A 24,870-nucleotide genomic window follows, 5' to 3' on the forward strand; every position below is an offset into this window, starting at 1 on the left:
CTGGCTTCTTTGTAGAAACTGCCAAAATTAATCTTAAAATTCATGTGGAAATTCAAAGGATCCTGGATATTCAAAACAACCTCAAAAAGGGCAAAGCTGGAGATTGGAGGACTCACATTTCCCAATTTCAAAATTTACACAAAGCTACAATAATCAAGGTTGTGACACTGTGCAAATCATATCTGATAAGGTACTACATCCAGAATCCATGAAGAATCCTTACAACTCAACAATAAAAAGACAAACCAGTTCAAAGATGGGCACAGGATTGAACAGACATTTCCTAAAAAGGCTATCCAACTGGCCAATAAGTACATTAAGAGATAACATCATTCACCATCAAAAAAATGCAACTCAAAACCACAATGAAAAAGCATTTCACATCCACGAGGATGGCTATACTCAAAATACAGACAATGACAAGTGCTGGTGAACATGTGGGGGAATTGGATCCCTTATACTTTGCTGGTGGAGTTGTAAAATGTAGCTATTTGTGGAAAACAATTTGATTATCAAGAGCTCAGCAAGTCTACTCCTTGGTATATGCTCAGGAAGAGTTGAAAACATGTCCTTGCAAAAACGTGTATATGAAAGTTAGGTCAAAGAAGCTAGTCACAAAAGATCACTTATTATAAGAGTCTATTTATATGAAATTTCTAGAATAGGCAAATCTACAGAAACAGAAAGACCAGTTGCCCAGGGTTTGGGGAAATGGGTGAGGGTAATGAAGAGTGACTACCAAGGCGTATAGGGTTTTTTTGTGTGTGTTAATGAAAATATTCGAAATTAGCTTGGGATAAAGCTTGTGAACTTACTAAAAACTACTTAATTGTATACTTCAAATGAATAACTTCCGGTATATATCTCAATAAAGCTGTTAGAAAGAATCTTTTATTATGTGAGGATCAGCATATTAAGAAAGAACTACATCCACTCAGGGCTATATGTTTTTTTCCCTTAGAAATTATAGTAGTAATACATTATTTTAAATGACAATTTTATTTATCATTGTGACAATTTATACTTGTGCTTACTTCTTGATTCCAAGAAATACATTTCTAGATTTGGACATAAAAAGATCTTTAAACATTTTGCCAGTCACCTTTTCTAGGTCATGCACAATTTGGACATGTGTTGCACTGTATTTAAAAAAAAAAATTTCCTTATCCTAAGTGTGACTTTTTTTTTACAATGAGGGGTCAGTGATAATAGATCTGAATGGCTACACTGAGAAATTTTCAGTTTCAGACACTACAAGCCAGGTATTCACAAACCCATGTAAAAAATAAAAATAAATGAGAAAGTTCTCCAAGAATCAATAGAATCTAACCAGATGCGAAACCAAAGACAGGAATAATGGATAGAATGAACATGGATAACTACATCTCCCTTAGGTTCTAAATAACGTCCATCACCTTGTATTTAGTTATCACATCACTCTCACTTATAAGGTATTTCCTACTCACAACTCCAAGAGGAAACGACTGGCTTTAAGTCATGTTAACTGAGTGAGAGACTTTTCATTCTAAGCTTATTCATTATGACTTTGCAGCTACATGCACACGTGCAAACACACACACACACACACACACACACACCCCAGCTTCACTGAATGAAGCGGTGTGTCTTAATGATCCAAATCCCTCTAGCCCTTGCACTCTATTCAGTGTTTCATTCCTTTGTATATACAGTAAATGTTTCTAAAGTATGTCAGCAGTGATTTAACCTTCAAAGATAAACTTTCCTTACAATATTTCTAAGTAATGCTACCAACACCATAAGCACATGTCAAAGACTATTAATGGAGTAGTGGAAAGTGATCGATCAGCTTTGGAACCATATAGAATCTGAGTTCAAATCCTAGCTCAATCAGAAGTGGTAAGCTCTATGGGTCTTGGTTTTCTGTCTATGCAATGGAGAGATCAATGAATATTTTGTTGCACTCTTGTGAAAGTTTAAAGAAATACATAAAAATAATAAGCTATATAAATAAAAATATATAATACATTATATATATATATATATATAAAGAGATAAATAAAAATAATTAGTCTTGACCTCAGCATTTGTGGTATTTGTTCACCTACACAAAAACAGACTGAAGTGAACTCATTTGTGGCTTTCTGGAAACAAGTTTAATACTTTAGTTCAGGTTGCTTTTAATGTGCCTAACATTTTTTTTGTAAAATAGAAAATAATTCCCTTCAAATTCTACAAAGTGACCTGACATACACCTAAGTTGAAGTAATAATCTAATAACAACATGCATTTTGGAGAAATCTGAGATAGTAACACTGTCAATATTTCCAAGTTTTCACCAATTACTCTCCCTCCCTAGCAGTCTAATTCTAAAATTCGGTTCTTTTAGACTCAATCAAATAGCATCCATGTTTCAAAGTTTATCACTAGAGACCTGTTTTTTTCATCATTTTTTTAAAAAGTAGGCTCCACATCCAGTGTGGAGTCCAACACAGGGCTGGAACTCAACCCTGAGATTAAGAACTGAGCTGAGATCAAGAGTAGATGCTTAAATGACTGAGCCCCCAGGCATCCCTTCATGATTCTAGATTTTGTAGTGCTGTATAGAAGGAACTTGAGTGTTTCGATTTTCTAGAGGTGTTCATTTGTATCCAACAACCAAAAGAAAATACTTGCTATTAAAAAACTCCAAATGACTAAATTAAGATTTAAATGAACTGATGTGAAATATCTGTCATATAAACAAAAGTGTTTATATTGTGTTCAGAATAGTTTCACCTCATCAGAAATCAGCACTCCACATTTTCTACAGGTTTAACTTTTGGAAATTTACTTCGTATTTTCCTTCTGCCTCTTTAATAAATTATTTATGGATGAAGTCTATTTCCTATCAGATGCAATAAAAAGAACTCTATTAAAAATACAGATAATAAATATGTGTTACTTAATAACCTTAGAAAGGTACTGTATAAGGTCTGTAAAGACAAGAAATTAGTAACAATTTCAGAAAATATACCTTTATAACCTATCTGTGTAACATTAAAAAAAAAAGGATGACAAAGGCTAAAGACAAAATGATTTATAAAAGCTCGACTGGGTTATTTCAGTTTCAGTTCCCTTCCCTAAAAGAAAATGAGGAGAGAAACCTTCTGACACCATAAAAAATTCTACAAAGGAGGGTTCAAGTCGGCTGAACTATCGCCTTTTGAATGAAGCCTGTCCTAATCACTCTTATCTTCTGCAACTGCACACCCTCCCAAACCCTCTGGCTCAGTGTCCCACCACCACCACCCTCATGGCTTTAAACATTTTCTAACTTAGTTGTAATATTTATTTTTTATCCTGTTTCCACCCACACACTAAAAATGTGGGCTCCCCAGGGGCAGGGATTTTTGTTCTGCACGCTGATGTAGCCTGAATGCCCACAGTAGGGCCTAACAAATGGCAGGTGCTCAAGAAATAATCACTGAACAAATAAATGAATGAGGCTACATAACAGACGAGAGCAACAAACATATACGTGTGCCACTTAAAAAGATTAGTCCTCTAAATCAGATTGAGAACATTCTTGAATAAAGATTAAACATCCCACCACTTCAGATTACTCAGCTCACATTTCCCTTCAAGACCCTACCTGCCTGAGTGCGTTCCTATGGCCACCACTGTGCCACTTGGATGAAAATCTGCACAGTGTCCTGGTTCCTAGAAGAGAGACAGACAGCTGTTGGGGAGTACATGTGAAAGTCTCCCTAGATCTACGGGAATAGTGGCAAAAACATTTGAAAATAATTGGTTTCATATTAACATGGAATTCTGATCAACTTTCTTGTAGCCAGTGAAAAATATCACATTGATATGAGAGGAAAAAGAATTTCAGAGCAGGAAGGGGTATGTTGGCAAAGTGGCAAGGGAAAAGGACAGCCAGCTTTTGGCTAGGCAGTGGAACAATAAGGATAATAACAACAAACATGTATACAGTTCTTTAGTCTGCAAAGAACGTGTATACACCTTTGGGCTAGAAAAGGCTGATGTCTGGGTCGGGTAGGGAGAAAATACAGTAAGAGATCAACTCCAAAAGAAGACAGTAGAGTCTGTTAGTGAGCAGCGCTTACTGAATCCAACTGCAACACCACCAGAGGCCCAAACATTTCTGTAACAATCCTCCACAAATATGTCAAATCTTTTTTTTTCTACTGAAACAGAAAAATTGAACTTTTGCCCTAATTTGCTTCTTCAAAGTGGATACATGTACACTTCGTGACTAAACATTCTCCCCTTACCTCATCCACTTTAATAAACTACACACTTGGTTTTAACCAATGCTGAGTCCTTTTTCCTTTGCTGTTCCCAAATGCCGGTTTAGGCAGTTTTCGTGGGGGGATTATGATCACATTTTGCTTTACTCACATCTACGAGCCTGGTCCATTCTAGCCTGTGTTCCACTGAGTTCCACATGCACACCTGTCTGTCCTGAGCACATGTCAAGAGCAAATCTTTGAAGGGATGTGTGGCAAGACCCCAAAGCTCATCTGTATGACCCTGAAAATGAAATAGACCCATTGTTATAAGAAACAGAGGGCATCATAAAAAATATTCAGTTAATGGTTAAGATCATACATCTTACCTGTACTTCTATTTGGAAGCCATCATTAAATGTTCCCCGCAAAATGAAATTTCGTGATGTGCCTACCAAAAATTGATCTGCCTTTCCTTCTGCTACAGCTCTGATTGTTCCATAATGATCAGGAACCTAAAAAATAAATTTATAGTCACCCTACACATAACATGTATTAATTAGTACCCGAAGACTGCATTTACAGCTGTAAGCAACTATGGGATAATAAGTGGCAGAATTCCAAATCTGAAAGTCACAGGGTAATATTATACTAGGAAGTTTATTTACTCAATTACATTTTATTATATAGAAGTTATAATGCATTATCAACATTCTTTGCTTTAGTCAATTTAATTTATATTTTATATGATTTCAAGAGTTTAGTTAGGTGTAGGGGAAAAAGTTCTATTAGACCACATAAAAATGTGGTCTGGTTTTGTTATTTACTGGTTGTTATTTGGGGGTTACATCATTTAGCTGAACACAAATTTATCTATAATATGGGGAAATAATTGTATATACTCTACCTATTCTTGATTGTTGTAAGGATAAAAATGTAAGAATAACACAAGGGAGATTTATTTGTTAACTAAAAAGCAATATATTACAAAGTGTTATAACTATCTTTCATAGGGCTCCTTGGGAGATCAATCTCATTTAATGCACTACACGTTATACTCTCAGTGAATAGTGTATTAATAAGATAATAAGCCCAAGCAATGACTCTGAAATAATGCAATTCTTCTTTATGAAGGAGGACCCAAAGTGACTCCTCAAAGCACAAATAATTAAAGTCCAAAGGTAATCCAAACGGATGTTAGAAATGGCAAAGGGGATGAACAGATGGTACAGCTTTTGATTACCAAGGATATAAAAGTTATCTGTGAATAAAAGAAATAGTAAAGGAAGTGGCATTTTCATTATGAACCTAAGGTTGTGATAAAGTTACTCTTTCAACTTCTTGTCTGTCTTCTTGGAAATAAAACCCAAGAGCACTATACTGTTGGGACCCTCTTTTTTAAGAAAAGATTTTGTCTGGAAAACACATTATGTGTTAACAACAGCATAAATTCAAAATTTAAATCACCAAAAAAAAAAAAAGAAGAAGCAATACTAAACTCTGTGAAATTTGCCCTTGCTTTGAGAATCACTGACCTATAGAATGCTATTATTAACCACTTCACTTCCAGAGACCTCAATGCAAGTAGCAAACTCCCCACGAGCGCAAAATACTTGTCAGGTGTTGTGGATACACTTGGTGCAGGATATGAAGCAGACATATACACAGAGAGCGATTATCATTAAGCCGACTGTTTAAAAGATTATTTTCAAGTTTTAAAATCAAACTGGTTATTTTTTATACCTTAGAGGTGGATACTATATCTGATGAATGTTTGCTGAATTTTAAAGTCTGCATGGTTATATTTTTAGATCAGTAAAAGATAATCTCAGAAATAAACAAAAACTACTTAGTCTGCCCAATATATAATATATATGTATATTTATTCTTTCCAATTATTTTGTTTAATAAATGGTCCTTTTTCCTTTCTTTTTCTTTTTCTGAGAGAATGAAATGATAAAAATGTGCACCAGTTAGGAAAAGAATAAATGAAACAAGATGGGATCGGGAGGGAGACAAACCATAAGAGACTCTTAATCTCACAAAACAAACTGAGGGTGGCAGGGGCGGGGGGGGGGAGTAGGGAGGCGGGTAGGGTTATGGACATTGGGGAGGGTATGTGCTATGGTGAGTGCTGTGCAGTGTGTAAACTTGGCGATTCACAGACCTGCATCCCTGGGGCTAATAATACATTATATGTTTATTTAAAAATTCAAAAAAATTTGAGAAAAAAGAAGAAGTGTGCACCAGTTTCCCAGGAAAGTGTGTTAACTTATTATGGGATGAAAGACAAGCACTTAGAAAACTTAACATTTAAAAATTTTCATGTTTCGTTTTCATCCTTACCTCTATTTCTCTTTCAGGATTCAGATCATGATCCCACAGAATTATTTTTCTGTCTTTCCCACCTCCAGTTAATAACATCCCATTTCTCATCTGACAAAGTGTAAATACACTGCCATCATGAGCTTTGATTTGCTTGCTGATCTGATAAACACCTAATAAGATGAGAGAAAAAAAAAACACTAGTGATATTTTCCATCACTTTAGTGTCTTTTTGGAAGAAAATTTTAACTACAGACTGAAGAATCAAAAGGTCCTCCTTTTGCATTTATGTCAATATTCAGTTACTCTGAAAACATTTCAAAATAATTCTTACAAAAAGATGTAATTCCACAGACAACAGAGGATACATTAGCTTCAGAACTTACTATCCCTTATAATCATCCTACAGGGTAGGCAGGGTAGGTATTACTCTTTTGATTTTAGAGCTGAGGACACAAGTCTTCAATGTTTCCTTAACCTTTCCAAAAAGTCTTCATTTCCTACTGAGGTAACAGCCATAATATTTAACATTTAATAACCACTGCTGGGACACCTGGATGGCTCAGTCAGTTAAGTATCTGCCTTCGGCTCAGGTCATCCCAGGCTCCTGGGATTGAGCCCCTAGTGAGGCTCCCTGCTTCTCCCCCTGCTTGTGCTCTATCTCTCTCTCTGGCAAATAAATAAATAAAATATAAAAAATAAATAAATAACAATTGTTCACGTGGAGGCCCTCTGCTCTGCCAATGACTGCCCCTTTTATTTGCTAAAAAATGGAGGACTGGGAAAGGTACAGGGGTGGAAATGGGCACTAGTAGCCTAGAACAGTGGCTTTTGATCAACTAGAGAAGTATTAAAAACTGGTCTGGCTGAACCAATGTGATGGCTGAATGACAGCCCAGGTTTCTTATATGTCCATAGCACTTTACCCAGGGAGGAACAGGGCAGGTCCATAAAAATATATTTTTAGTAAAGTCCACGTAGACATTAAAAAAAACAAAATTCATATACATGCATGCGTGCACACGTGCACGCGCACGCACACACACAGCTGACCACTGAACAATACAGGGTGTACCAACTCCCTGCACAGTCAAAAATCTGTGTATAGCTTTAGACTCCCCTTAAACTTACTACTAATAGCCTACTGTTGACAGGAAGCCTTACCGATAATAATAGTTGATTAACATATTTTGTATGCTGTATGTATTAAATATATATTCTTCCAATAAAGCTAGAGGATAAAATATTATTTTTTAGAGATTTTACTTGTTTACTTGTCACAGAGAGAGAGAGAAAGCACAAGAAGGGAGAACAGCAGGCAGAAGGAGAAGCCGACTCTGTGGTAAACCAAGGAGCCCCGACGTGGGACGTGATCCCAGATGTGGGACTCGATCCCAGGACTCCAAGATCATGACCTGAGCCAAAGGCAGTTGCTCAATGGACTGAGCCACCCAGGCAGCCCTAGAGAAAATATTATTAAGAAAATTGTAAGAGTGGGGCGCCTGGGTGGCTCAGTGGGTTAAGCCGCTGCCTTCGGCTCAGGTCATGATCTCAGGGTCCTGGGATCGAGTCCCGCATCAGGCTCTCTGCTCGGCAGGGAGCCTGCTTCCTCCTCTCTCTGCCTGCCTCTCTGCCTACTTGTGATCTCTCTCTGTCAAATAAATAAATAAAATCTTTAAAAAAAGAAAAGAAAAGAAAATTGTAAGAGGGGCACCCAGATCGCTCAAATTGGCTAAGCTTTAATCTTGGTCCTGGGGTTGAGCCCCACAATAGGCTCCCTGCTTAGCGGGGAGTTCACCTCTCCTTCTCCTTCTGCCACTTCCCCCCATCCCCTGCCCTTGTGCTTTTTCTCTCTCAAATACATAAAATCTTAAAAAAAAAAAAATACATTTACAGTACTGTAAAAAATCTGCATATGAGTAGACACATGCAATTCAAACCCATCTTGTTCAAGGGTCAGCTATGTATGTATATATGTGTGTATATTTTATATGTAATCAGATACTCTTTTTTCCTTTATATTATTTATTTATTTAGTAGGCTCCACATCCAACATGGGCTTAGATGCATGATCAGGAGTTTCATGCTCTGACAGAGGCAGCCAGGCACCCATCAGACGCTCTTTCTTAAGGGCAAGGGTAAGATTTTAGTACAAAAACTACAACCACTTCATTTCCTGAGAACTCCTTCTTCGGTATTCATGATAACTTACTTCAATGAACCTCTTTATCTGGCTAGTGAGGCTGGAAGAGCAAGAGTAAAAGCTCTTTGGAAAATACCTTGTAGAATCAGTTACTAGGTTAAAAATGGGAAGGTAGCACCTTGTTTAAATATGGCCAAAGTGGGGTGCCTGGGTGGCTCAGTCGCTAAGCATCAGCCTTCGGCTCAGGTCATGATCCCAGAGTCCTGGGATTGAGCCCTCCATCGGTCTCCCTGTTTGGCAGGAAGCCTGCTTCTCCCTCTCCCCCTGCTGTGTTCCCTCTCTTGTTGTCAAATAAATAAATAAATCTTAAAAAAAAAAAAAAAAAGGCCGAAGTAAGTAAATAAGTAGATCTTAAATCACTTGGAATAATAAAAAAAAAATTATAGGTTTAAAATTTACTCACTGAGAGAAATGGGTGAAGGGGGTTAAAAGGTTCAGACTTCTAGTTATAAGATAAAAAAGTTCTTGGAATTAAACGCACAGCATGGTGACTACAGTTAACAATTAAGCTGCTAAGAGAGTAGGTCTTAAAAAAGTTTTCATCAAAAGAAAAATCTGGGGGTGCCTGAGTGGCTCAGTGGGTTAAGCCTCTGCCTTTGGCTCAGGTCATGATCTTAGCGTCCTGGGATCGAGCCCCACATCAGGCTCTCTGTTCAGCAGAGAGCCTGCTTCCCCTTCTCTCTCAGCCTGCCTGTCTGCCTACTCGTGATCTCTCTCAGTCAAATAAATAAATAAAATCTTTGGGAAAAAAATTCTGTAACTATATGAGGTGATGGATATAAACAAAACTTACTGTGGTCATCATTTTGCAATATAAACATACATCAAATCAAATTATTATGTTATATACCTTAAGTGCATACAAAATTATATGCCAGTATTATCTCAATAAAACTGAAAAAAAATTCACTTTCTAAAACTGTTCATCAATGGAAGAATGGATAACAAAATATGGTATGTTCATAATATGTAATATTATTTAGCCATAAAAAGGAATTGAGATACTGATACATGCCACAACATGGAAGAACCTTGAAAACACTAAGGTTCCAATAAAAGAAGCCAGTCACAAAGGACCATATATTGTATGATTCAGTTTACACAAAATGTCCAAAACAGAGATCTCCACAGAGATCAAAAGTAGACAAATGGTTGCTACAGGCTGAAGGGAGGGAGAAATGGGAAATGATTGCTAAGGGGCCCAGGGTTTATTCTGGGGGTGATAAAATGTTTAGAAATTGGGCAGTAGTGATAGGTATATAACTCTGTGAATGTACTAAAAATCACTTTATTGTATATTTTTAAAGGGTGAATTTTTGGTCTGTGAACTGCATCTCAATAAAGCTGTCACTGAGATTGTTCACTTTTGCGTATTTATTTGAGCTACCATTATATTTAAAAAATTAACTGAAATTTGGAGGGCCTTGGTATCCTTGAAAAAAGAATGCTATAGCAGAATCTAAAAATTACTCAGTGTGAGGGAGCTAGTGGTACAGATATTTAAGAGATGGGTATATTTGGTAGGGAGAAAGGAAAGTGCTTGCCTGATTAGGAGTAGAGCTTGCTCGAATATGCAGAGCTGGGAGCAGAACTCCAACAAACTTGCTATTCACATCAACAGCCTCAGGTCACATCAACATTTGTCACCTAAAAATACTTTAAACACTGAATACCCACAACTGTGTCCAGTACGACAGACAGCCAATTATCAATCATGAGAGCAAAGACATATGAGAGATGTGAATCTTTTTCTTTTAGGTAGGCTCCACGCCCAGAGTGGAGTCCAGTGTAGGGCTCGAACTCATGACCCTCAGACGAAGACCTAAGCTGAGATCAAGAGTTGGACGCTTAACCAACTGAGCCATCTAGACACTCTCAAGTATGAACTTTTTAAAGAGTATTGCTGGCCAGGTCGGGGGAGCAAAGTCCTTACCTTCTAATGCATAGTCAACAAGAGAGTCTGAAAGTACCATGGAACCAAGAAATTACAAAAAGCAGAAATGTGGACTTTTCATGGACCTCCATGAAAATGTAGAAAAGTGCAATAGTTTTTGTTTTAAATTCAGTCTTCCATACTTCCAGATAAGACAACCTTATTAAACACTTAAGATCTTCCTAGAATGATGGAATGTTAGAAAGCAGAAAATAAATCTGAGAAACAAATGCTCCATCAAGAATAAAAATATCTAAGTAGTATCAGCTCCATGACATTTCTACTCCCAAACTTCCTATCCTATGACCTTTACTTCCTGAGGACCTAATATTGAGATAAAATTTTTGTGTTTCAAATTTAAACATGTTCAAATTTAAACAAAGTTCCCTTTAGATAGTATTTACCAACAAAACAAACTATCGGTCAAAGATTTCTTTTTCATGAGCCTATATTTCTGACATTCCAATTTAAGTCATGTTTGAAATACCTACCAAGAAAAATAATTATCCTTGAATTTAAAATGGTGTTTCTTAGTTCCTTAAAGGAATTTGGCAGAGTTAAGAATAATGGAAATTTAATGATCTTGTAATATTCTCAACTTATAATCCCCCCACTTAAAACTTATGAATTATTTCATAAAAGAAAAATCTGAACTTCCTCATATAGGTAAGAAATAAGTACCTTGTACTCACAGGATAACAGAAAATGCTGGAACAACCTAAGTGTTGACCATCAGATGAACTAATAAAGAAAATGTGATAATACACACATATAAACAATGGAATAAAAAAAGAAGGAAATCCTGTCATTTGTAACAACATGGATGAACCTTGAGGGTATTATGCTAAGTGAAATAAGTCAGACACAGAAAAACAAATGCCATATCATCTCACAAGTAAAATCTAAAAAAAATGAACAAACAGAACAGACTGGTGGTTGTCAGAGGTGGTGGCAGGGGAAATAGGTGACAATGGTCAAAAGGTAGAAATATCCAGTTATAAGATAAACAACTTCTAGGGATGTAATAATGTACAGTACAGTGACTGTAATTAACAATACTATATTGTATATTGAAAGATCCTGAGAGTAAATCCTAAAGATTTGTGGTAATCACTTGGCAAACATATATATATCAAATCATTATGATGTATTCTTTATGAATCACTTATGAAATAATACTTCTGCCATCCAAAAATGTCCCTTTATCAGATACGTTATCACTGTATTTTTGGTTGAAAAGGCTTCCAGCCACGGATGCAGAAATACATATTAGGGAATATGCAAAACGGGTCAATCTATTGTAATTTGGGGCAAGAATTTAAAAATGGAAACTTTGAGTGTTCTGATCTAAGCTTATACATTTATTTCACTGCATTCATCAAATGGAAACACTCAAATGTACAGAAAGAAACAAAATTCTTAGGAAGTCTGCTCATAACAGGATCATAGCAGAGTACAACACAGTCCATTTCATGTACTCAACAGTTCACGAAGATTAGATTTCCTATTTCCTGAATGTTCACATGCAGATTTTCTTGGCACAAAGGCAAAGCCACAAGTTTTTTAGACAAAAAACGAAATAAAGACCTCTCCCTGCCTCCCATCTCAGCATGCACTAAGGCTAATGTAGGGTACATTTACACCCAAATTCTGCTTAGTGTTGGAGGAGAACATGTCAACAATTTAAGTCACTGTTTTGGTAGACAATGGTAGACAATGCTGTTCCTCGTATTTCTAATATTGAGCAAATGAGTCCAGGAAAAAGAAAATAGAGATGAGTGGGAAAAGTAGTTGATAGTATCACTGTTCTTTTTTCTTAAGAATCCTTAATTCAGGGGCACCTGGGTGGCTGAGTGGGTTACGCCTCTGCCTTCAGCTCAGGTCATGGTCTCAGGGTCCTGGGATTGAGCCCTGCATCCGGCTCTCTGCTCAGCGGGGAGCTTGCTTCCTCCACTCTCTCTGCCTGCCTCTCTGACTACTTGTAATCACTATCAAATAAATAAATAATTAAAATCTTAAAAAAAAAAAAAAAAAGAATCCTCAATCCACTGCCATCCTTCTTATGAATTTTGAACCTAAACAAGACAAAAGAAGCTAAAGAATTTATGGCCAGTGATTGAGATCAGGATCATTGGTAATACAACTAAAGAATTAATTTCTATCCAATTCACCCACCAAACTTGGGAATTCAGCTGAATGGATATAGAAAACACTGCTGTAGAATATAGCCCCAAAATAACAGTATAAAAATCTGTACAATCGTAAGAAATCTACAAGGCTACAAATTCCACATTTTCACGAAAACAGTGTTTTCATCAGTACCACTCAACTTTTATTCCTACACTAACACCCAAAGTTAAGATTAAAGTCATTCCCTTAACGAAATGTTTAACAAATAATCTTTAAACAGCTAGTACCAAATGTCAGATATTGTGTTAGTCCCGGGAAAGTCTATTGGGGAAGACAGACATGTAAATTAGGGCTTTCTTTCTCAGCAGAGAAACAAGGATTCCCTTATTCACGAGTTATTTGTGGTGATTTCCACAGTCTAATGCAGAGACTCCAGGGAGACAAAGGGAGTTGTTTCAGTGTGTTTAAGGTGAGGTGGATGAATTAGAGAAACCAGGATGTATGTGCTGCTCTGCCACTCCCCAGAGGGAATGTCTCAGGAACGCCATGCTGGTTCCCTGTCAACCTCCACCACTTTTCTTGGGGACTCTCAAGAGTCTGATTGGTTTAGCTAGTTTTCTTTCTGCTGCTACAACCTGTTGCTGCTAATAAAGAATCTCTTTCTGTTCCCAGCCCGCTGATTTTAGAACAAGGTTTCTAATTCTTCTCTCATAACCTTCTACTTTGAAGGAAGCATGGTGCTCTGGATATTATTTCAGATTTATTTTTCTTAAACAGTAAAGAAAACGGGGTTGAAAATAAGGCTATTTTCAGTGCTGTTCCTTTAATGTTTTCATCTATCATTGCAAGTGGATTGTGCGTTTGGGTGCAAATGGGACTTAAAAATATATATATGTACTGCAGCACCTGGATGGTTCAGTTGGTTAAGCACGTGCCTTTGGCTCAAGTCATGATCCCAGGGTCCTGGGATGGAGTCCCTGCACTGGCCTCCCTGCTCAGCAGGGAGCCTGCTTCTCCCTCTCCCTGTCCTTCTGCCACTCTCCCTGCTTGTGGTCTCTCATAAGTGCTCTTTCTCTCAAATAAATTCTTAAAAAAAAAAAAAAAAAAGGTATTTATATTTCTGAGGGCAATCAATTTGAAGTAAAGATAAAGAAAAGCCAAGGCCCACTACAAGGACTGGGAAGATGGGCTATAGTAAGAAAAAGAAGAAGGGGACCAAACTATGAGTTTATTCTTTTTCCCTCCTCTCTTCCATTTTTATAACATGGACATGCACATTGTCCTCACAGAAACCCTCAGACCCAGCTCAAGGGAGACCGAACCCTCTAGTCTGTTGCTATGTTGGGAAACAGGGAGGAGAAAGGTAGGAAATGTGCCACAAATGTAGTAATTAGGATTATCATTCTTTTTTACTATACTATAAATAACTACTAATCATCAGCTGTTAAGATCTTTGGAAACAGGCTTGAGAATCAGTAAGGATAGTTTTAATAATTAATTATTTAGAAAATAATACCTCTAAGTTTATAAGGTTTTGGTTTTATTATTCATTTATTGTAAGTCCAATATCCACAGATAAGACAAAAGTTTCAGGAGGATCCCAATTCCAACAAATAGAACTCTAAAGTAACAGTCTGATTATGTGATGTTTTATTACATTACTATTCTTCTTCAATACATTAAAAATAAAAACTTCAAGTCTTTAAGAGAGTTGCCTTTACTGAAATCAATGTTATCCTGCAAGACCCTCCCCCTACTCCCCATTTACCCATATAAGGTATCTGAGCTCCTAAGGCTCCAGGCTCAGAATAAGATGGAGGCTCTTGCTCTTCTTCAAGAACAATTCTTCCTCATATGCCCAGTCCAGGTATTCTCATCTCTCTTTAGCCTCCTCTTCTTTACTGGCAATTCCCATTTTACTTTCAGGCTGTAGGCAACTTTAGAGAGACTACTGACACTAGTAACTCTCTACTTGCCATTCCATTTTCATCTTGGATTCTCAAAATTCCCCATTTTGAGACTGGCCGCACTATACTTACATGTTTTGGGGCCTTATTGTTCTATTGATATTGCAAATTACTAATGGTCGATTCTTGGTTTTTATTCTTGACTTCTCTACAGCACTGATAATCCTGGAAACTCTCCTCCATTCTTCAGGGAGGGAGTTAACTTTTTTTCTTTTTAAATTTCACTTCTGTAATCCTTGGAGGGTCTTTTTTGTTTATCTAACTGGGGGATAAAGGACCCCTGGCCTCTTAACTCTGCTACTGTGGTGAGCTCAAAAAACTCTGCATCTTAATCCCTATTTAAATTATCCATTACTTAGTATATATTAAACTGACAGTAGGAATTATAAAACACTAAAATTTTTAAAAACACATTTTCTGTGGTATCTGGGTGGCTCAGTCAGTTAAGAGGCTACCTTTGGCTCAGGTCATGATCCCAGGGTCGTGGGATCAAACCCCATATTGGGCTCCCTACTCACTGGGGAGCCTGCTTCTCCCTCTCCTGCTCGCTCTGCTTATGCTCTCTGTAAAATAAATAAAATCTTAAAGATAAAATAAAATAAATAATAAAAAAAATAAAATAAAATGGAATTTCCTTCAAATTGGCTAGCTCTTGTCTCTGTTAACTTCTACAAACTGATTCACATCCTGGATCCCTCACATTCATACCCTTCTGCCTTCACTTGCACCGTTTCCCTAAACTGGGATCAAGGTTCCATATCTTTTTTAAGTCTTGTACATTCATTATGGTGTAGCTTATATACCATTTCTTCTGTGATGGCTTCACAAAACACTAATGATCAGGACGATTTTTCTCCTCATCTTTACACTGCTTAAATTAACATAAATCTGTATCATCTCTACTTTGTATTAACCTCCTAAAAGGAAAGTCTGGGTATAGTCAAATGTAGGTTATATATGTTCAGTGAGTAACTGTAAGGAATTTAATTTTTAAAAATAGATCATCATTAAAAACTTAAAAAAAAAAAAAAAAAACCTTAAAAACAAACAGCATTGGGAGGAGTAAGCACCAGCCGGCAACAGCAAGACACATGCATTTAAAGGGAGGACTTTGATGTGAGAATACTATACCTTTAGGCCCTTTCCCGGGGGTGGGTTCTACAGTAGTTTTGCTCCATATAAGTATGACTCCACCTGAGTCTCCAGTAAGAACATCTCCATTCCCCAAGAATGCTAAACACTGCACAAATTTTGGCTTTTCATATTTCTACAATGAAACAACGAGAATTTTCAGTTTTCCTTTGGCATAATGTCTGTTTACTCAACAATTAAAAAAATCAAAGTTTTAAAATGAACTTGCAACATTCTGATCCTTACCCCAAAAATTCCCTGTTTTCTTGTTAGTGAATTGCCACTCCAGGTCCAGAAAAAGATATGAGATTTACCACAGGTTATTATGGTATTTGCATCTGTTGGATGGAACTCCACAGCCAAAACAACTTCATTTGTTGTCTGTGGATAGAGAAATAAAGCTTTAGATGAATGTATATCTTTATCTCCATCAAATACCAATTACAGCTACTGACAACCAAAGACTGGGAAACATTTTGAGAAAACACCTTTTCTTCGAAGACCAACTTTCCTGAAAAATTTTAGTAGATTTTTCAAATGATTTGAATTTGATGTCCTCATACTACTGTATCTTCTTTTATGTTATTTATATATAATAACTACACTAAAAAGACATACGAATTAGTTTAAGATTCTTTTAATTTTTTTATATATTCAGGTAAAAGTACACTAAAACTAGCAAATGCAAGAGCCATGTACATTCTATCATAAAGACAGACAGTCATTTTGACAGGAAAAAAAAAGTCTTCTTTTTCTTGGTACTATTACTATTGACCAAGAAAATATTACTGATTTAGAGATTCATCATCAGGCTGAGGGCTTATAAAGTAGATGCAGAATGGTCACTACTGATACCTATAGAGTAACGAAGAAACAAAAAACTAAGACGTTTTATGCTCTTTCCTCAAAAAAAAAAACAAAAAAGGATAGGAGTTAAGTTTAAAAGAACTAGAATGAGACGGTAGAAGAAAAAAGGCATGAGAGCCACAAAAGAATTACAAATATAATTTTTTCACTGAAATTACTGAATTATCAAATGTTTTATGCAAAAGCACCTATTCAAACTTAACAGGTAAAATACACATGCTTGTACAGCTGTTTATTGTTAGCTGTTGTTTACTTGTAGGGTGAATATTAACATCCATTTTTAAGAAAGATTTATTATTTTTAAAAAAGATTTTATTATTTGAGAGAATGAGAGAGGGAGAGAGAGAGAACACGAGAAGGGGGCAGGTCAGAGGGAGAAGGAGACTCCCTGCTGAGCAGGCTGCCTTATTCGGGACTCAATCCTGGCACTCCAGGATCATGACCTGAGCCTAAGGCTTAACCAGCTGAGCCACCCAGGCACCCCAGATTTATTTGAGAGAGACAAAGCACATGAGTGCATACAAAGGTGGGGGAAGGGGTAGGTGGACAGACTCTTCAAGCAGACTCCAACAAGGGCTCCATCCTGTGACCATGAGACCCATGATGACCCATGAGATCATCACCTGAGCCAAAACCACTACTGACTGAGCTACCCAGGTGTCCCCTTAATGTCCATTTTTTAACTTTAAGAACTTCATGTCAATGAATTAATCTCTTCTAGAAATGACTAGAGATGACCTGTTTTGTTATTAACATCATCTTTAAAATTTACTTTGACCCCAGAATATTTTACTTAATTTTTATCAATTTTACATTAATTTTTATCAATTTTATCAAATTATATGTACAGAAAAGTACTCAAATCCTAAGTACATAGCTTGAAAATTTTCACAAACTGAACACACCTCTGTACAGCATCTAGAACAAGAAAAAGAACAATTTCTAACATATCAGATACCTAAAAACTTAGATACCTTTTCTAGACACTATCCCCTTTGTCTGCTCAAGTAACTATGATCCTGATTTATAGCAACATAGATTACTCTGTTTTATTTAAATGGAATCATACAGAATGTACTCCTTTGTATCTGACCCCATTTTATCTACATTTGTGAGATTCAGTTCATATTGGTGCATATATTGTAATTTGTTCATTCTCATTGCTGTACTGTATTCCTTTGTATGTAAAGATCCCATTGTTGATTTATCCATTCTCCTACTGATTGGCATTTGGGTAACTTCGTTTTGTGGGGCTACCATTATTTTTGATTAGTTGTCTTTTGGTCAACACATGGATATACTTCTGTTGGGTTTGTACCTAAGAGTGGAATAGGAGGGCAGAGGTTATACACGTGTATATGTTCAACTTTAAAAGGTAATGCTATTTTCCAAAAATGGCTGTGCTGATTTCTGTGTTCAACATACAACAGTGTATTAGAGTTCCAGTTACTTCACACATCAAACTTGTTATTTTTGTCTACTCTTATCGCTTCATATTTCCACACATACTCAGCTTGTCAACTTTTGTTAAAATCATGCTGGGATTCTGACTATGTTGAGCAGAAGTAATATCCTTATATTTTCTTCTATCCATGATTATTGTATATTCCTTCATGTATTTATGTCTTCTTTAATTCCTGTCAATAGGTCTTAAAGTTGCCTTGCTGAATTTTAAACGTATATAAATTAACTATGTATGTACCAAGTCTCCAAATTTCTGTGACTTAAGCAAAAATAGAGCTCATCTCCAGTGGGAGAGAGTAAGGTCAACACAAAAGAAAAGGAGGAGAGAGAAGAGAATCAGTGATGAAGTCCCCGAATCAAGTCATTCCTGAGACAAAATTCCCCTCTAAACTTTTCTAGATGTGTTTTTTCTCCTTAACCAGGAATCAATAAATTCTCTTCATCTTTAAGTTGTTTTGCAGTCACCTGCACTGGAAAGAGCTCAAATACAGACATCTGGGATACAAGGAACTTCGGTATGACAAGCAAGGGGGAAAAAGTTTCTAGCTTTCACAAGTAGGTGAAGTGTAGTGGGAGGTGAAACAGGTTGAGGGCTAAGGAAGACGACTAGTGCAGAATGGGAAATGTTGATTTTGATTTACAGGATAGGACATTCAAATAAAGATGCCTAGCAGGAAGAAGAAATATAGGTTTAAGTGTGGGACAGAGATCAGGGTTAGAGTTAATTGATATGGGACACAGCAGACAGTAATTAAGGACGTAAGAGCATACATGATACCAATGGAGGACATGGGATATAACTCTGAAGAATACCAACATTTAAGGTCCTGGAAAGGAGATCAGACCAGCAGGAGGAAAACCACAACACTTCATCTGGTAGCCTTTACTACGAAGGATCACACCCATTTCACTTCCATATAACATCCTCATGTTTCAATGTTAAATTACTTTTATGGCTGAAAGTCTACATCCTCATTTGTATTTTTCAAGGTTTGGGGCTTCCTGACATGTCATATTCTTTTCAAGCATAATCAATCTACCGTTTCTTTCAAAAGATTAACTTACACTATTTAGAAGAATCTCTTTTTGACCAACAAGCTGAAAGCTTGAAGCTTATACCAAACAAAATTGTTGAGAGAGAGAGAGAGAGAGCGCACACAACTAAAGAGGAATGTGATGTTATTTAAGAGTACAGCAAATACGTCATAGGCTTTTTATAGTCATCCTGTCACTCTGAATCCCTGAAAGCCTGTGAGAGGGAGGCCATTTCTATCCATATGAACATAGCTGCAATGTTAAGCTTATATTCTTCTCTTACAAGTTATAGACTGATCCACACAAAGGGATCAATCCTATTCTACAACAATTATACATGCTGTAGCATTTTATGTAATAACCCCATACATGTAATTAAGACCAAAAAACTTACTGTTACATATGCTTTTTAGTTATGTGAGTCATATTCCTAGGATGAATTTTTTCCTTAGGGTTTTAAAACTTTAAAGACTGAAGGAAGTAACAAATTTTGTTAAGGAAACCAGGTTGAGTATTCAGAGTTAATTCTGAGATGAGATAACCATCTACTTTGGCATTTCAGTAGCACAATGTGTCTGAAATATCACTGGAATTTGGTTGAAGGTACTTGACTATTTTATCTTAAGAACAGTTTAAAAATTGACCTCAGGATCTATAGATACTATCACAGAAACTACAAACCATAAATAAGTGTTGTTTAAAAAAATAGATTAAGAATGGTATTCTTAGTATCATTAGAATGATGGCAATCAATAAATCAAATGGATATGGCCAGTTGGTATGCTTTTACAACTTAAGGATATGCAATATACTTCCAAAGATCTGCAAAACAAATAATGTATTCTAAAAAATAATAATTAAAACTTCTTTTGATTTACCTTTATTTCTGCTCCTTTTGATTTTTTCTGCCAATCCCATACAGTAAGCATATGCTCATTGGAATCATCGATAACACATAAATGAACACCTGAATCCTAAAGAAAAGCCAAATAAAGGCATTTAAAATTTTCAGTTAAGTTTGACTTTCTAAGAAGAAATACCGTTTTATTAAAACTGCCAACATTAAGATAAACCCAAATCCTTTAAACACACAGCTCCTTCAAAGAAAATGATTATACTCTTTCCTGACCGTATTCTTTTCAGAAATATAATGAAGACTCCTTAAAAAATATTTTCTACTTTTAATTTTTTCCCCAGGTTAGTTTCTACTGTTACTTCTGTTATTCAGAGATAGCAATTTAGTTTTCCATGATATAGCTGACTTACATTAACATGAATAAATGAGATAAATTATTTTTTTATTATCCTTTAAAAAGTTTTTTTAAAAAAGATTTATTTACTTATTTATTTATTTGAGAGAAAGAACATGGATAGGGAGGGGCCAAGTGAGATGGATGAGACAATCTCAAGCAGATTCACCACTTAGATGTGGAGCCCAACGCCTGAGATTATGACCTGAGCTGAATCAAGAGTCAAACACTTAACTGACTGAGCCATTCAGGCGCCTCTCTTTTCTATCTTTCTGAAACCATTTTCATTCACATAATTTAAGTCTCCCAGTTTAAGAAAAAAAAAAAATGTAGATATTAAAAAGTATTTGTTTTCCAGTAGCATTTGCAATATATGCCTAATGACATAAATGGGAGAAAGAAATACTGTGGAGAAAAGTAAGAGGTAACGATGAAGGACAGAGCTTGCTCTCTTCTTTTTATCTTTCTTTTAGCCTGTATTAGAACAATTACCTAAACTAGGAAAAGTTGAGTATGAGACAATCCAAGATAGTCTTAACACTATAATAATGGTATCAACAAGATGACAACAGTTCCTGCTACAGAAATTTAGGGGTGAAAAGGGGAGTAAAAGTCCTTCAGTCCATTTATCACCTTTCTCACAATTCTTGTCTCACAGGACCTCTGTACCTTCAGTACCTTCAAAGCTAGTGAAGTTCCTATGTCCACCCAAATTTATCTTTCCGTTCTAAAAATGTCCTTTCTGCCTCCATGTCCCACAAAACTCCCATAATCCATAATAAACCTGCTAAGAGCTAGGAACTGAAGAGGTAATATGAATACATACATATTTCCTAAAGTATGAGTGAGGGCCAATAAAATCTGGAGAAGTGTATTTGAAACTTAAAACCATGGATCCTAAAGTGTAGATCTCCTGTATACTCTATAACAATTGTATATAATTCAAGAATAAATAGAATGTTTCAATGGATAATATCCCTCTTTCATTTTCCCCTCAGGATAAAGCCTCAAGGTTTAGACAGGACTGCTAGATACTGAATTTTAAACTCAAGTTGTCATCAATTCAGAACCAAGATAATTCATGATTTTATTGAGTACAAAGGTCTGATTTTTTAAAAATATTTTATTTATTTATTTGAAAGAGAATGAGAGAGAGCATGAGAAGGGGGAAAGTTAGAGCGAGAAACAGATTCCCGACCAAGCAGGGAGCCCAATGTGGGACTTGATCCTCGGACTCCAGGATCATGGCCCACAAAGCTCTGATTATTTCATTTGCTCCAACATGACCTCAAGAAAGCCAGTACTTGTGTGGAATTGGCCAACTTTCATGTCTGAATTTTCTAAATAAAATATATTTCCATGATTCAAGCTGAAGCAAAAGCACGTCCTACTGCTTATTTCAATTATACCATGCTATATATATATTCCTCTAACCATTTCCTGTTACTATAGGAATCCTATTTCAGACAGAACAAAAGTATAACTAAGTATAACAACTTGTATCCCATTTAAACCAAATACTTTAGTACCTAGGTTAAAATGCTGGCCACTGCTAAGCAATAGCTAACAATTCAGAGTTAGCACTTTCTGTGAACACACACACATACTGAGCTTATTTTCTTTTCTGCTTTTTGCACTGCTTGCTTACTTCTTTAAAAATTGTTACTTACTGCTTTTGAAAAATCCAGGCATCCTACTCCCCGCTCAAAGGTCCCAAGTCCAATAATTTGCAGTGTGGATAAACTAACTGAATCCCACACTCTGACATGGGGTTGCAGAGGCTGCAAATACAAGGGGAAAAACATAAGATAGCAAGACTATCTGGTATTCAGTGGGTGCAAATAAATAAATACTGCTACCAAACAGAACTGTCTGCCATCTCTAAAAAGCAGTAGGGATGGATAAACATCTAATATAAACCATAAAAAGCAGTAGGGATGGATAAACATCTAATATAAACCAGCTACTACATTAGACATGACCCCAAAGAATCTTGAGGAGGTATTTTCTTCTCATACTATGAACACAAGAAAATAACAAATAATAATAATAGTAGCAGAAAATGATTTAGTATTTACTATGCTGTATACTATTCTAAGTACATGCATTAATTCATTTAATCCCCACAGTCCCATGAAATATGTACTATAATAATCACCATTTAACAGATTAGGAAATGGAGATAAAGAGATTTGAATAACTTGCCCAAAGTTATATAGGTTTTTTTTTTTTAAAGATTTTTGACAGAGATCACAAGTAGGCAGAGAGGCAGGCAAGAGAGAGGAAGGGAAGCAGGCTCCCTGCTGAGCAGAGCGCCTGATGTGGGGCTCGATGCCAGGACCCTGGCATCATGACCTGAACCAAAGGCAGAGGCTTTAACCCACTGAGCCACCCAGGCGCCCCCAAAGTTATACAGTTATTAAAAGGCAGAGTTAGAATTCTAACCCAGGCAAATTTGCTCTGGATACTCTGCTTTTAACATTACCTTAATTCCTGGAAAATAATACGTTTTTTTCCTAACCAGTGTCCAATAAATTGCTAAACAAAGAGTTCTTAAATAGAATTTGAAACCGGAAGGGGCCTCAGACTCATCCAATATAACCATTCCAACTCCTTTTCTTTAAATAAACTCAAGCCAGAGAATGTCATGGGTACAGTCAGACACATGTTAATCAGTCATCGATAATACTCTCTGCTGATCCTTACAAGTAAGGGATTTATTACATAAACCAACTTAATAATATTGAGTAGGAACTGAAGTTTTTAAAGTGTTATCAGTTCCATTCACATATAAAATCAAGTCCATCAATGTAGTGAAAATTTACTATCTTTTGGCAAACACTGATAAATTACGCTAAGTTAAAAAAAAAAAGTAAGAAGCTTCTGAGTTCTCCTAATTTTACAAGTAAATAGTCCCCTTAGGGAGAGTATTTCCTTTTAGAGAAATATTTAAGTAGTATGATTCTCTTTTGTTTTTTGGGATGTTCTTACATTCTACTATTTTTTCCCTCTTATACTAAAGATCCCTTAGCAGCATTTAAAAGAAGGAAATAAGCAAGCCATGGTTAAAATTATAGTCAATTCCATTTTAATGGCAACATCACTGGTACAGCATGCAGAACAGAACTCACCCTTCCATCTTTATCCACTCCAGCTATCTGTCCAGTTGCGATCCTAATTTTGTCAGGATGTACAGCAAGGCTAAAACAGCATTATTAACAACAATTTTAAATATGGGAAATGTGAAAAAGCCGAAATATGCCTTAGTAACATCTGTCAAACATTTTTCAGTTTTTAATCATTAAAAAATTCTCATCATGACTTATCTGATTTTCTTTAGCAAATCAACCACCCAAGTTTTGACCATACTTTTTCTTCCTTTGGTCAACTAAAACAGAAAATTAACGGAGCAGTAAATTTACATCTGTGGCAGGATAACTTAAACTGTCTTCACCTGTTCAAGTTCCTTTCTAACCCTGCACACGCGCATGCAGTCAGATGGTTTTATCCTAGTGAAGATGCAGTACTGCACAGTACAAATGTAACCTATTACAACGACAGCATTTTCCCCGTTCGCTGTATCCTTACGCATTATTATTGACTGAACAGTTCTTCCATCGTTTCTACTTTTCTACAAAGGAACACAGTAAACATAGTACCTCCAAACTTTTAAAATTAAGAGTTCTTAATGCTGAACTCTTAGAAGTCAAATATGGAGCAAGAAACTCTTAAGAACAAACTGAAAACAGTGCAGCATATATGCCCACATTTCTCATGATAAACATGAGACCAGCAAAATTTTTAAAAAGATGTCTTCCTGTCTATATCTAGACTCTTTATATATCTTGAAACCAAAAGATAAGCTCATTGAGAATGTAAATTTTTTGTTCTTAGTATGTACTGCTCATTACTTTCCAGAAGAGTACCAATTTAAATCATAAGAAACAAAAGTGCTTTAAAAGTTCCACTACAACTTCCCCATATTAAAATGCCACTTTTTCAAATATATCGTACAGAATGCCTTTAATATCCTTAACATCTGAGCTCTCCACAAGAAACCATTTCTGAAAAAACCCAAATTAAGAAGAAATGCAAAAATGACAAAGAAAAAAAAGGCAAGTGTTCAATGATACCAACCATTTCACACAGTCTGTGTGACCCAGGTAGTGTCGCTGAGTTCTCTCCTCATAATTAAACAGTACTACTACTGATGCTATGAAATACACTATTTCTCCGGTAGGAAGAAGGTAAACATTAGCACGACAGTCCTTTCCTCGATAACCGTATCTTAAACACAAAAGTCAAGGTTTTTAATAAACACAATTTTTAAGGTGTAAACTAACAAGCTTTT

General features: G+C 36.1%; 1 protein-coding gene across 5 annotated transcripts in view; it reads right to left on the reverse strand.

Annotated features, from left to right (window-relative positions):
• The window catches only part of EML4 (EMAP like 4), a 156,308-nt gene that overhangs the window by 26,018 nt on the left and 105,420 nt on the right, over nt 1-24,870 (reverse strand). For all 5 annotated transcript variants that reach the window (XM_044261678.1, XM_044261677.1, XM_044261676.1 and 2 more), the window contains 10 exons: nt 24,657-24,806; nt 23,651-23,720; nt 22,190-22,300; nt 20,148-20,243; nt 16,150-16,284; nt 15,904-16,039; nt 6,561-6,712; nt 4,604-4,729; nt 4,387-4,518; nt 3,614-3,681 (listed from right to left, as the gene is read on the reverse strand). In XM_044261678.1, coding sequence (XP_044117613.1) covers nt 3,614-3,681; nt 4,387-4,518; nt 4,604-4,729; nt 6,561-6,712; nt 15,904-16,039; nt 16,150-16,284; nt 20,148-20,243; nt 22,190-22,300; nt 23,651-23,720; nt 24,657-24,806 — 1,176 coding nt within the window. The remainder of the gene's footprint in view (nt 1-3,613; nt 3,682-4,386; nt 4,519-4,603; nt 4,730-6,560; nt 6,713-15,903; nt 16,040-16,149; nt 16,285-20,147; nt 20,244-22,189; nt 22,301-23,650; nt 23,721-24,656; nt 24,807-24,870) is intronic.

Source organism: Neovison vison, chromosome 8 (genome assembly GCF_020171115.1).
Source record: "Neovison vison isolate M4711 chromosome 8, ASM_NN_V1, whole genome shotgun sequence".
NCBI classification, from domain to species: Eukaryota; Metazoa; Chordata; class Mammalia; order Carnivora; family Mustelidae; genus Neogale; species Neogale vison.